General features: G+C 46.2%; 1 protein-coding gene across 2 annotated transcripts in view; it reads right to left on the bottom strand.

Annotated features, from left to right (window-relative positions):
• Positions 1-14,751, bottom strand: part of drosha (ribonuclease 3 drosha) — a 277,020-nt gene that overhangs the window by 240,210 nt on the left and 22,059 nt on the right. For both annotated transcript variants that reach the window (XM_037413695.2, XM_075879566.1), the window contains exon 4: positions 2,347-2,407. In XM_037413695.2, the coding sequence (XP_037269592.2) occupies positions 2,347-2,407 (61 nt within the window). The remainder of the gene's footprint in view (positions 1-2,346; positions 2,408-14,751) is intronic.

The following is a 14,751-nucleotide window of genomic DNA, read 5'->3' as shown; positions in this document are numbered from 1 at the left end:
TCGCCTTCACTTGTAGCGGTGGCAGCTTCATGATCGCGCTCCATTGCCTGAAATTTCCGCTCCGTCGCTGGCATAGCGCCAAGTTCTCTTTGCACAGCAGCACGTTGTTGATCCGCCGCCTCTTTCTCCTCGCACGTCAGGAAACTTATTCGCAAATGCACAGTTGACGACGCGATCGCACTCGAGGCCGATGAAAGAGAAGATGCGGAAGCCACTGTCGATGAGCACGAGACACCAGGCACACTTGTAACGACAAATTCTTGCACCGGCGAAGCAGGAGTCCCGTTGCTAGGCGCGTCGATGCGACCACTCTCTTGCGTAGATGAAGCAGAAGCTGCCCCACAGGTACCGTCGCCGCGATCACCGTCGGCGCACGTGCGAGCGGAGAGCCTCGCCGCCCGGACAAGCTTCATAGCTCGCTTCCTTGCACCGAATGATTGTAGCGTCTTCTTTTTCGTTGGGCGCATCGTGAGCGAACACAACAACGGTCTCGTATAGACGGTTGAAAATCGTTTCGAAGACAGTTGAAACGTGGAGAGTATGCGAATGGCTGCAACGATACACGGAAGCGAGCGGAACACAAGGACGCCAGACGGAGGAGCAGCAGACGAGCGGCCGCATCGGCCGCATTATGCGCAAGAGTGCTACGTCATCGCGCGCAGCAGCCAATGGCAGTCGCGAGCTCCCCCACGTCCTTGGGGAGCGCGCGCTTCACCCAATCCCAGCTGCGCGCCTCAGCCGCGGGAAACTTGAAAGCTCTCGCGAGCCCTCCAATCATGAGCGGCTTGCTCCTCTCCTGCGCTGCCGCCGGCGACGCAGGTTGGGGGGAAAGAAAGAGCAAGTATTCACAAACAAAACAACACCAAAATGGCGGCGCTCCGTCGAGCGGTCGAGAAACTGCAATCACGCCAAGTTGGGGTATCTTGAGCGCTCGCGCGCCGCTCGAGGGCCGCCGCGGCATGTTCTAAACTTTATTTCAAATGGTTTCGCGACGAATTAGACATTGATATTTAAAGAAAAGGTAGTTTATGACACATACTGCCCGAATATGTGGTTTGCCAAAAATCGACTTTTTCGCGATTTTTCGGTTTTCAAAGGCCGCGTCCCCCCTTAAAAACCTGAAGGAACCAGGATTTATGTTCGGTTCAGCAGGAGTTCAAATTTACTGAGATATGAAGGGTGCAGGATACAAGCCCAAAACCAATCTTGTAAAATGATTTTGTTCCATATCTGCGTTTTAAGAATTTCCATTTACTGAGCCTACTTTACTTGCCTTCAGAAAAACTGGTTTTCAGCCACAAAAAAATACTCTAATAACAGCACAAATGTGGAATATATGCACAAAGAGATCCCTTTCGAAAGTGAGGAAAAAAACTTTTTTTTTTAATTTTGCTCTACCCTGCTCCCTTAATAATAGCCACTGATTTAAGCGACAGCCTGGTATAAGAGATACTTGTGAGCGTATGCAGAAATAGAGGTTTATAAAAAAGTGCAATTGTGGTTTCCTGCTTGTAAGAGACACCTCATACAAAGGCAAGAATTGCTCCAGAGTGCGATGTCTCTCATAAAAGAGTTCAACTGTATAGGAGGGTATGTTATCAATAGAGCTCAAGGTATTTTTTTTTTTAATTTTGTTTCAAACAAGTACAAGCCAAAACCACACTCTGCATCTAGTATTAGTCAAATTTCCTATTCCGGAGATAATATGAAAAAGCATTCCAGTTACTGCTGGCATGGATTGATTATTCCTTACCTTTAAGGGGCCCTCCAACACTTTTTGACCATGGTCATAAAACACTGCCATTCGGTAGTAGGGGCTCCCGAGAACATGCAAGCTAAATATTATTGCGCAGCAAGCGGCCTGACATTCACAATAAATTATCGAAGTCAGCTAAGAATTGCTTTCTCTTCTCTCGAAAAATGACTGAAGATGCTCAAATTACTCATAGAAGGCCATCTATCAGCAATTGGCTGATTTGAACATGGCGCGCTCGGTCGTTACAGGGATCACTGCAAGAAGTCGTCACTTGTCTACGCGTGCGTGCACAATCGCACTGAAAAAGCCACGTATTCAAAAAAGATAAAAGTGCTCAAGGTCACGAGGTGCGCGTGACATTTTTCGTTTGCCTCTCCCCTCCCTCCCTGCTTAGCTTCCAGCGCTTTCGTCGAGACGAGAAAAGAGAGAATACGTTTGCAGTGTGTGACAAATCTTCGTAGCTGCGCTCGTACTGGATGGGTTATTAAAATTTTTGTGGAATTCGTGAGACAATAAGTTCTTGTAGTGAATCCATTTTATGGTTACTTGAAGTGTTTCAGAGCCTTTTTAACAACAAAAGTTATCCTTACCTTGGGTGAGCTGGAGATGTCAGCTGTTGTAGAGCAGTAGCCTGATAGTTATGGTACTGACCTGCCAAAGAATATGTTATGCAAATAAGATAATTAACAGATGAATGTGCTATTATCAAGCACAAGTTGTGGAAAGCAAAGCAGCCATACATGTGACAAACTTAAAACTTATTTATATAGCTCAATCAAATGCCCTCATCAGTGCCTTCCTGGACCACACAATGACTACCAGACATGCTCGTGTAATGGCCGCAGGAAGAGCCACAACATGCATTATTTTTTATTCTTTTGGGCATGACTTGCCTATGGTAATTACTGAACTTCAGTAAGCAAGTACAGGGAGAAGCCAACAAAAGAAAACAAAAAAGAGCTGCTTTTTATCTTCCACTTCAATGCAGATGTTAGCACATCATTCTAAGATAGCAGAAAGGTAGGTGGTTCTGCTTCATAAAAGATAGATCCATCCACTGCTGGCTTTAAGTGCTCTAATCAAAATACTTTAGTCTCGTGTCATGCTGAGCACTTCTACACAGAGCATCTCAATCGAAATAAAGTAACAATCACTCTGCATCTCTGTCACGTACTGCAGAAATGACTCATTTGACTTTCACGAACATGCTGTGCTAGCCCCGCGAAGTGCACCTCTGTGCTTTTTTTTTTTTTTCCTGAGTGCACCCTCTTGGAAGTACTATCTTCTCACACAATTTTTTTAGTTCTAGAACTTTCGACTATCAAGTTCAGTGCTTTGGAGAAACAAAAAAAGCATTGAATTTTTTATAAAACACCAAAGATAACACTGTTCAACATCTCAAAAATCAAGAGCATGGCATAGTATTGTGAATTTTTAATGTATATTCTGGGGGAATTTTCGAACAGAGAACATGGGTGCACCCATTGCACAAGTAATATGCAATGTGGCATGACATGCCCAGCTAGCAGGGAAAAAGAGTGCATGCAACAATGAGCACCATTAATATTCTTCTATTGTTCAAAGGAAGTTGTCTATGACAGCCCTCTTTGCTATGTTCAGGACAGACTACCTGATGTGTCAACCAAATGTTGTAATTACATAAGCTGATATAACAATCAGAGAGAGCTTTCTTGCCCTAATGTAATATTTCCAATAATTCCAATTTCAAAACACAAGCATTACAGTCAAATACAATAAGATCATGTTACAGCAAACTCCATATCAACGAAAGTCTATGCAATAACAATTTCAAAATTTCTTGCACAAATGTAAGCGCAATTCAAGGCCAAAATTTTATTCTTCCTCTGTATTATTATGAAGTAGAGCTGTGTGCCACCGTGCTGCCGCCCATTTTTTTTCTCACGCCGTTTGCACCGCCGCCGAAGTTCCGGGAGAGACCACACCGCCGCCCAATAATGGTGGCGCGCCGCCGTTTATCGTATGTGAAGTAGAGCGAGCATTACGGGCATAAAATACATCACTTTGCCTTTTTTTTTTCTGTAGGTTTATGGTTTTTCAAAGCGTGGTTTGCAGTGTCTTGACTGCTCTATTGTGTCCGTGTTTACATGCATTGTCTATATAAGAACCCTAAAACAGTTTCTGATGATAAACAACTGAGAGTGTTATTCTCTTTTGTCGTTTCTCGTTTTTTTGGTGGTCTTCGGAACGCCAGAACGGTGATTCACGTGACATGATTAGGAACATATTGTCACAGGTAATGGGTATGAGCCATCAACTGTAGGTGGAATCGCTTGGAAGTGAAGAAAAAAGAGGGCTTTGCTTCCCGGTCTGGGGCGAGCAAGACGTCGATTCGTTGCTGTCTGTAATTTCATTCGTGGCACTGGTGGAAGTGCTGGGTATCGATCCCAGTACCTCTCGCACTGGGTAAATGCGCCTCAGCTGCAGATTTTCAGCCGACACACCGAGCTACTTGGAGACAGCTACAGCTCCCACGGCAAGAAGCAGTCGCCGCCTGCGAGGACTACATCCCGAATATGGTCCTCTCTCTCAAGATGATATGGCAACTTCGACTACCAACCAGGCGAGTCAAACCCACGACGCCTATTCTTTTCTCCTGCATGTTTTTCATGTGCCGCAAACACCACGCTCACTTCATGGAGACATTTATGAAGATGTTGATGACTGGCTTGACCACTTCGATCGAGTTGCAAACATGAACGAATGGGATGAAGCTCGCAAGCTGCGGAGAGTTTACTTTGCGTTAGAAGACTCTGCCAAAACGTGGTATGAGAATCACGAGGGTTCCTTTACAAGCAAGAGTTCAGCCGACGATTTCGTGATGCGTACCGCAGCACTGAAAGGAAAGAGAGCGGAACAGGCCATTTCGTCTCGGAACCAACGACCTAACGAGAGAGTGTCGATGTTTATCGAGGACATGCTTCGACTCTTCAAGCGTGCCGACCCTGCAATGTCCGAGGAAAAGAAGGTGCGGCATTTAATGCATGGGTAAAAGAGCAGCTCTTCGCGGGACTCGTGCGCAATCCACCGACGACTGTGGCCGAGTTCATAAATGAGGCGACCACAATGGAGCGTACTCTCCAGCGTCGGTCGTCACAGTATGAACGCCACGACGTGACCACTGCTGCATGCTCTATCGGGGCTGACAGCAAGAGGCATGCCCTCGCAGAGTTCATAAGAAGCGTCGTGCGGGACAAGCTGCGCCAGCTCCAAGCAGCGGCACCCCAACCACCCGTGAATGCTCTCGCAGACTTAATTCGAAATGAGATCCGACAGATGGTCACCCCACTCGCACCAACAAGGCCTGAGGCACCTGTGCTGACTTATGCGGTGGCTCTGCGATCTCCTGTACCACATGCTCCTGATCCTACCATGCGGAAAATCTCTCGTAGACTTAATTCGAAATGAGATCCGACAGGTGGTCACCCCACTCTCACCAACAAGGCCTTAGGCACCTGTGCTGACTTATGCCGCGGCTCTGCGATCTCCTGTACCACATGCTCCTGATCCTACCATGCGGACAATGGATCAGGCTAGCCATCGATTCCAGGGCACCTCTTCGACTCCGCCACCCGCCTCAAGGTTTCCGAGTGCACCAACTTGTCGTCTATCTGGATTGAGACAGAACGCCACAAAGGCCAGCGTGTGGCATACGTCAGATAACCGTCCACTCTGCTACCACTGTGGCAAAACGGGTCACGTCTACCGCAATTGCCAGTACCGCCAACTGGGTCTCTGTGGCTTCCACCCTGATGCCCGGTGCACGCGTTACGGTGAGCGTCCTCGCGACATCAAAGCGTACCTTACGAGCTAGCAAGCTCCTCGCCTTGGTCAATGCCCCCAATCACGATCACCATCACCTCGCCACCCCACGTCACCTAGCTTTCCGTCGTCATCTTATGCTCCTTTCAGAGGCCGGTCACCGACTCCCCACAGGGGAAACTAGAAACCGCGGCTCCTGGGGGTGAAGCCGCGTCCCAACGAACTGTCAAAGAGCCTCCCTCGACGCAAAGACCCGACGAAAACCGTTCTGACTTTCCAGTCGTTTCCGAAAGTCATAAGACTGTTTACGCCGACATCACCGTACACGTCGATAATCACGTCGTCACTGCCCTCGTCAACACCGGTGCCGATTATTCGGTTATGAGCAGCGCCCTGACATCCCAACTGAGGAAGGTAACTACCCCTTGGCAAGGACCCCCGTTGCGCACGGCAGGGGGCCACCTCGTCACGCCGACTGGAATGTGCACAGCCCGTGTTCGAGTCCGTGCTTCGACGTTCACAGGGTCTTTCCTCGTATTACCTGTGTGCTCCCGTCCACTCATTCTGGGACTGGACTTTCTTCACGAACACGGCGCAATTATTGACCTACAAGACTTGCAGGTGTAGTTCGAGGACCCGTTTCATCCTGAACCGGAAAATGCCCGCTTATCGAAGGCTGCCCTTCGTGTATCCTTCGAATCTGTTACTCTGCCTCCCCGCAGCAGCCTCTTTATAAACGTTGAATTTGACCAAGACGTCCCCGATGCTGTAATTGCAGAAGGAAATTTGTCCCTACTTTTTGCACAACAAATCTGCATTGCCCGAGGTATTGTTCAGCCCAGGAGAAAGCAGGCTTGCCTATTAGTCACGAATTTCAGTGAGGAGTATCGCCATCTTACCAAACACACTGCGATCGCATACCTTGAGGATATTGCTGACGTCCCTGGTCCCTCAACATTATCTGCTCTTTCGTCGTGCGACGATTCCGCCATGACATTCGCAAGCACTCTCGACGTAAACCGGGGTCTACCATCCGCACAACGGGGACATCTTTTGAAGCTACTTGGCTCATTTCGAGACTGCTTCGCTACGACTTCAAAAGTGAACCAAACACCGCTTGCCAAGCATCGTATCATCACCGAGCCTACCGAGAGACCCATTCGACAGCACGCCTACAGAGTCTCGCAAAAAAAACAAGACGTTATACGCCAACAGGTCCAGCAGATGCTCAATCTCTCAAGGACGATGTCATCCAGCCATCGAACAGTCCCTGGGGTCCCCTGTTGTGTTAGTAAAGAAAAAAGACGGTACCCTGCGATTTTGCGTCGACTACCGAAAGTTGATTAAGATCACGAAGAAAGACGTGTATCCTTTACCACGAATAGACGACTCGCAGGACCGCATTCCTAACGCTCGTTACTTTTCTTCCATGGATCTACGCAGCGGCTATTGGCAAATTTCTGTTGATGAGCGCGACCGCGAAAAGACTGCCTTCATTACTCTTGACAGGCTCTACGAGTTCAAGGTCCTTCCCTTCGGCTTATGCTCGGCGCCAGCTACTTTTCAAAGAATGATGGACACTGTTCTTTCTGGGCTAAAATGGCAATCGTGTCTTGTCTACCTTGATGATGTAGTCGTCTTCTCGGACACGTTTGAGCAGCATGTCCAGCGCCTACAGGCAGTTCTTCAGGCGATTCGAACAGCTGGACTTTCTCTCAAACCTGATAAATGCCACTTTGCTTTCGAGAAACTGAAGTTACTTGGTCACGTTGTCAGCCAAGCCAGTATACACCCAGACCCTGAGAAAACGAAAGCTGTTGCCGCATTTCCTGTCCGAACGAACAAGCGTGATCTCTGCCGATTTCTGGGACTCTGCGCATATTACAGATGCTTCGTCAAAGGCTTTTCTAAAATCGCTGAACCGCTAAATGAACTTACGAAAGACGGCGTACCGTTTGTTTGGGGTCATGATCAGCATCACGCCTTTGACACGCTACGAAACCATCTCCAAGCCCCACCTGTACTCGGTCACTTTGACGACAACGCTGCCACAGAGCTACACACGGATGCCAGCATTGTCGGACTTGAAGCTGTATTGGTTCAATGGCAAAATGGCCTAGAGCGCGTGATTGCCTATGCAAGTCGAACACTATCATCCGCAGAGAAAAACTACTCTGCAACAGAAAAAGAATGCTTAGCCGTTGTTCGGGCTATAACAAAGTTTTGCCCTTATTTGTACGGTCGACCATTCAGGGTAGTTAGCGACCACCATTCTTTATGCTGGCTCGCCAACCTCAAGGATCCTTTCGGTCGTCTAGCAAGGTGGAGCCTTCGTCTGCAAGAATTTGACGTTACAGTCATTCACAAGTCAGGACGCAAACACACTGACGCTGACTGTCTCTCACGTGCGCCAATTGGAAGTACGAACGTGGACGTTGAAGAGGACGATACATTCCTTTCCTCTGTATCAGCAACCGACTTGGCTCAACAACAACGCGACGACATAGAGCTAAGCCCGCTGATTCACTACCTCGAAGGCCGAAAACGTAGCCTTCCTCGAAACTTCGCACGTTCGCTGGCCTCGTTCTGCGTCAGGGATGGAGTCCTCTATAAGCAAAATTTCGACCATACCCAGGCTACTTACCTACTGGTTGCGCCGACCTCGGTTCGGGACGATATTTTACATGCTTGTCACGACGAACCATCATCCGGACACCTTGGCTACACGCGCACATTGAAAAGAATTCGCCGCTCACACCTCGCGAAGACGGTCACGCCTCGCGAAGACGGTCAAGCAGTACGTCCGCACATGCCGCGACTGCCAATGCCGTAAGACTCCACCTGTCCAACCAGCAGGACTACTACAGCCTATCGCCACGCCGAAAACACCATTCCATCAAATTGGCATTGACTTGCTCGGATCATTTCCCACGTCTTCGTCTGGAAACCGGTGGATTGTGGTTGCCACCGATTGTTTAACGCGTTACAGCGAACAAAGGCCCTACCCAAAGCTACCGCAGCCGAAATCGCCCAGCTTTTTGTCACCAGCATCGTACTTCGTCACAGAGCGCCAGCTGTGATAATTACTGATCGTGGAAAAGCTTTCACCGCAGAGATGCTTCAAGAAGTGCTGAGACTAAGTGGTACAGAACATTGGAAAACCACGGGTTATCAGACCCAAACAAACGGACTCACTGAACAGTTGAACAAGACCATCGCAGATATGCTGTCAATGTATGTGGCCATTGATCACAAGAACTGGGACGATATACTCCCTTACGTAGCTTTTGCTTATAATACAACAGTACAAGAGAGTACAGGTTTCACCCCATTTCGCTTAGTTCATGGTCGAGAGGTCACTACAATGCTCGACGCAATGCTCCTTCCCAACAACCTGGGCATGTTCAACGCGGACGCTGCTTTGTTCGCTCAATGCGCTGAGAATACTCGTCAACTCGCCCGACGCCGTATTCAGGCTCGCCAAACTGCCGACGCACGCCGCTACAACCTTACACACCGAGAGGTTACCTTTCAACCAGGCGATGAAGTTTGGGTGTGGACTCCCATCCGACAGCATGGTCACTCTGAAAAGTTGCTGCGGCGCTACTTCGGCCCGTACAAAGTTCTACGCCGACTCAGTGACGTTACGTACGAAGTTCTCCCTGAGGGCACTTCAAGACGTTCCCATCGGTTTCCACGAAGTGATGTGGTGCATGTGTCAAGGCTCAAGCCATATTTCTCGCATCATCCATCAAACGTGGACTGACTTACCATGCACTGACTATTTTTTTTTGTCACTTTCATTTCTTTTTGATTGTCTTGTGTCCTAACTCCTTTCTTTATTGAGTACTATCACCAGCCCATTTTTTTTCCTTACGACACAGTTGTTGGATTCCATGGTAGCATCTTTTCTTTCTCATTTTTTTTTTTCTCAACGTTCATTACCAGTATCCAGGCGATGCTTTTCGAGGAGAGGGAATAATGTCACAGGTAATGGGTATGAGCCATCAACTGTAGGTGGAATCGCTTGGAAGTGAAGAAAGAAGAGGGCTTTGCTTCCTGATCTGGGACGAGCAAGACGTCGATTCGTTGCTGTCTGTAATTTCGTTCGTGGCAATATTCTCAAATGGTCCGTATACGAGAAATAACCAGTTTTAAATTGTTTTCTACCCTGCTTTACCACACATTTGCCCCTTCCTGTTTGTTCTTCCTCGCATCTAGCATGATTATCACACGTGATAAACTTGTGATTTCACTGTATTTTGCGAGTTCCCAACTACACAAGTAGAAATAACAGTATAGCCCTCAAGCTCCAAATCCTAATAGTCTTCAAGCTTAGAGCTCACAATGCACTCGTGCTTTACGAAGGCGTAAACATCGAAGAAATATAGCCTGTAAGAATTGTAGTGAAAGGAGTATAGTGGAGTGTAATAGAGAACAGTGTAGTGGATTGTAATTGAGAACTAAACGAAAGGGCCCCACTGCGGTTGTCTAAGGCACTCGGCTACAGACCCTCAGGTCACGGGATGAAATGCCGGCTGCGACGGCTGCATTTTCGGTGGAGGCAAAAATGGTTTAGGCCCGTGTTCTCAGATTTAGGTGCAGATTAAAAAACCACAAGTGGTCAAAATTTCTGAAACCATTCACTACGGTGTCTCTCATATTTTTATGGCGTTTTTGGGATGCTAAACCTTACATATCAATCAAAACCAACTGAAAAATTAAAAGAAGAGACTCTGGATAATGTTATTTTCCGAACAGATGAACTCTTTACAACGAAGACAACGCAGCTCTCCACAAAAAAAGGCCAACCTGCTTCGAGAGTTTTTTATATTTTTTCACTGCGAGAAGAATTATAGGAACACTCTTTATAGGCTTCCTCTATATCGACACACTATCATTGCTTTCATGTTACGTATAAAGACCAAATTAATAACTTTTATACGCACACTGCATGCTTTTGCCGCGGATAAAATCTCACGAGTGCTACCGAAGAACACTGCTGAAGCATATTTTAAACATGCTGCCCATCTCCACCATGCGGAGGGCGCATGTGATAACATCTGTGATAACATCTCTGTGATAACATTCGCGATATGCGAATGAGTACACATGAAGAGATACTCAGGTAAGAGGCTGCACGGCTCGATCTACAACTGTGCACATTTAGTATAAGGGCACGGTTGTGAGTGTTTGCACACTCACTATTCCAGCAGGCATGAGAGAACGGCTCGTGTACTCTTCTACGTGCTATGAGATCACTGCACAAGCAATGCCCTTTTCCCGCGAGCGGCCCTATTCCCATATGCCGGCGTATTGGAGTTACGTGATATCAGATGAAACAGAGTTAGCCACAGCCTAAGTTCGTTGCGGAGCTGCATGCTCCTATTGCACGGTGTAAAGTGTGATAAAACAGTTGAAGTCACCCTAAACTTAGCGTGTTGTCCTTAAATACATAAAATCAAAACTGTATTAAACTTTCTTAAAGTTGATGACCCTTCTGTACCGATTACTTTAGCCCCATCTTTTAACGAATTTTAATGTTGCAGCAATTTTCGCAACATAGATGCGCTCCTTTTCAAGATCTAAGTATACAACACAAAAGAAAACACGGACGAGAAAAAGACAAGGGCAAGTGCAGCCCCATACGTGTTTTCTACAGCGTAGTATACTTAGATCATGCATCACTAACTGGCCACTTTGATTAGCTCCTTTTCAAGTTTTGTGACATTGTATGTGAATGCCTATCAAAGTTTGTGCCTCAAATATACAATAAATGGAACCCAAAACCCCCATGGTACCATAAATATATAATTCATCTCACTCATCATATAAAACACTTATGTAAGAATCTACAATCCTAGCGTAATGATAATGCATATTTATTTTATGCATTGAAAAGTAAACTAAAAGCTAAAGCGAAAGGGGTAAGAACTACTACTTCAGCAATGCCTTCGCTACATTTATGCAAAAATCCATCCAGGTTCTAGAGCTCGATTGGTCCTGCATCGTCTATGCCCTCATCTTTATTCTAGATGGCCGGTCGTTTTCAAATCCTCAAGCTATACCAAATGCCTTTAATAATTACTTCAAACCTGTCTCTTTATACCAATAAAGGCATCACTCCTTAATTTTTCGTGTGCACCAAACTATCTGCTTTTTCCAATCTTAAGTTAAGCTCCTCTGGAGTACTGGAGTACATAACCTCATACTAAATCAAGAGCTTTCGAAACGATCTGGCTCAGATGGCATTCCGAATATGTTCCTAAAGTGGTATTCAGAATGTTGTGCAGAGTTTTAAAAAATCAACAATCTCTGCAACAGTTCCCCAGCTGTAGAAATTAACAAACGTAGTGGCCATATTTATAACCGGAAACTAATAAATAATACCAAATCATAAGTCAATATTTTTGCCTTCTACCAGCTCTAAAGTTTTGAAGCATATCATTAACAATAACATTCTAGAAAACATAAATGCACACAATACTTTCAAGATCACAGCACAGCTTTCGTGCTGGTATTCTACTTAGAAGTGTGGCAGCTTGGGCTAGTTGGTATGGCATGACGATAGTTATAGCGCAAGAACAAAACGACGACACAGAGACAAGAAGGACACGAAAGACACGAGCGCTCGTGTCTTTCATGTCCTTCTTGTCTTTGTGTCGTCGTTTTGTTCTCGCGCTATAACCATCGTCAGGTATTCTACTGTTACACAGTTCCTTCAGTTTATGCACGACATTGCTTCTTCCCTTAACAACCGAAAATAAGTTGATGTTATATTTATTCACTATTCAAAGGTCTTTGACATGGTTTCCTCGGCTAAACTTTCAGCTTTTTCATTTTCTTTTTTCGCTTGAACAAGCTGGTTGACTATAGCAGATTACTAGCTATCACGCTCAAAATTTGCTATGTTTAACTACGCCAAGTCATCCGAAGTACATATCGCATCAGGAAGAGGCCTCAAGACGTGGTTCTTGATCCGCTTTTGTTTATTATTTAATAAATGATGGAGAAGAAATTATCGGTAATAATCAAATTCAACTTAAAATGAATGCATAGGACGCCATTATCAGTAAAACTGTCTAATACTCAAGATCTGGATGCGCTGAATAGTGTTTCTTTTTTCAACATTTTGAAACGGCAGTTAAATATGGCAAACTTAAATATGACTGTAGTCACGACCTTTTCAAGTAAGAAAAAATACACTTATACTAATGATGTTGTAGTTATGTAAGTGTTACTTAGTATAAATACATTGGTGTAACTGTCAGAGCAGATTTAAAATGGCACACGAACGTCGAAACAATGTGCAACCTCTTTGACAACTTTTGTGCGTCCAACGCACGTTAAACCACTCGGCAAAAGAATGCTGACTGATAGCGCACAAGACTTTGGTAAGACTCGAATATGCGTTGGTTGTTTGGTGGCCTCACCACAACATCACATAATGATGTTAGAATCTGTTAAAAAAAATCAATAGTGTTCTTACTTCGTCGCCATCACCAGCGTTCCTCGCCTACTTCGCATGCGCATGTTTTATCGCTGCAGTTCCTCTCGAACATAGTCGCACTTGCAATCGTGTCATCCTCCTTCATAAATAAGAGTTCACAGCGGTTCGAGTGTTCTAGCACCTAAGTCCTTCGTTGCATCTTCGCACTATACACGATGATTTGATCTTCTAAATGTTGTGCCCGTTAGATCAATTCAGAATTATTTTCATTCTCTTTTGTTTGTTTTCGCTTTTCTACAAAACGTGCATTTTTGCAAGGACCTTGATAGGTATCTGCACAGACTCGGTGCTGAGTAATTGGAAAAAAGAATCGCATAAACATGTAATTTCTTAAGTTTGTAAACAAGGTTTATTGAAGGAGCCGAGCAAGTGGATGGTAACTCGAAAAGAATGCAGGCGAACCCAGATGATGGTGCTTGATCGCCGATCTCGTGCCTTCTTCTCGTGGTGATGATAGTTTAGCCGATGGTATCAATGTCTTTCTTCTTCATTATAACTACCCCTGGCGAAAAAGATGAAGCCATCCTGGCAATCTAACACGTGGGGACAAGCGAGTTGAAGTAGGACTTGAGACGGTGCACATGAATGATATCATGTCCCCGCCGACAACGGTCGCTCGGTGGCGTGAGGGGTTCCATGGTGTACTTCCTGCTCGACCACGTGGTAGGGACCATGATAATTAGAGAGTAGCTTGGGTGGTACATGTAGCCATACAAGTGCTCCAGGAACGAAGGTTGGTGCAGAACGATGGTCGTTGTCGTGGGTCGCCTTCTGGCGCTGTTGGTCGGCTGTAGTAAGCCGCTTGGCTAGCTTGCAGCACTCTTCTGCGTAACGAGCGGCTTCCGAGACAGGCATGCATTCGGAGGGATCTGGTGCATATCACAGCTAAGTGTCGATGGTGTGCGATGGTTGGTGACCATACAGGAGAAAAAATGGGAAAAGCCCGGTAGTCACATGCGTAGCAGTGTTATACGCGTATGTCACAAATGGAAAAACGAGGTCTTAGTTTGTTTGATCAGAAGCTACATGTGTCGTGAGCATGTCACCCAGAGTATGATTATACTGGTCAGTCAAACCGTTAGTCTGAGGGGGGTAGGGTGTACTCTTCTGATGTACAATATGGCACTGTTGAAAAAGTGCTTGGATTACATCAGATAGGAATGCACGCCCACGGTCACTGAGTAGTTCGCAAGGAGGACCATGACGAGGCACAAAACGATTGAGTATGAAAGTTGTGACGTCTTGTGCTGTTGCTTTGGGGAGAGCAGGAGTTTCTGAGTACCGTGTAAGATGATCCACAGCCCCGATAGCCCGTTGGTTGCCTGCGGTTGTCAATAGAAGTGGTCCGTAGAGGTCAATTCCGACGCGGTCGAATGGGCATTCTGGGCATGGAAGTGGTTGCAATGAACCTGTTGCAGGATGTGGCGGGTTTTTCTGCTGCTGATATTTGTGGCAGCTGCGAATGACCTGTCGGAGAAGGTAAACTGTTGGACGAAGGTAAACATTCCACGCCAGCAATGCCTTTTCCGTATGCACTCTAGGTCTTGAAGAAACCGGTGCGAGCACACTGCGGGTAGGAATAAAGCGACATGCATGTTGTAGAGTGCAGTGTTCGGGGAAAGAGTAGTAGCCATTTCCTACCATCTGCTGAATAGTTGCGCTGGTGCAAAATGCCATCCCAAAT

The sequence above is a fragment of the Rhipicephalus microplus genome, chromosome X (assembly GCF_043290135.1).
Source record: "Rhipicephalus microplus isolate Deutch F79 chromosome X, USDA_Rmic, whole genome shotgun sequence".
Taxonomy (NCBI): Eukaryota; Metazoa; Arthropoda; class Arachnida; order Ixodida; family Ixodidae; genus Rhipicephalus; species Rhipicephalus microplus.
This window is presented reverse-complemented; position numbering and strand designations above follow the sequence as displayed.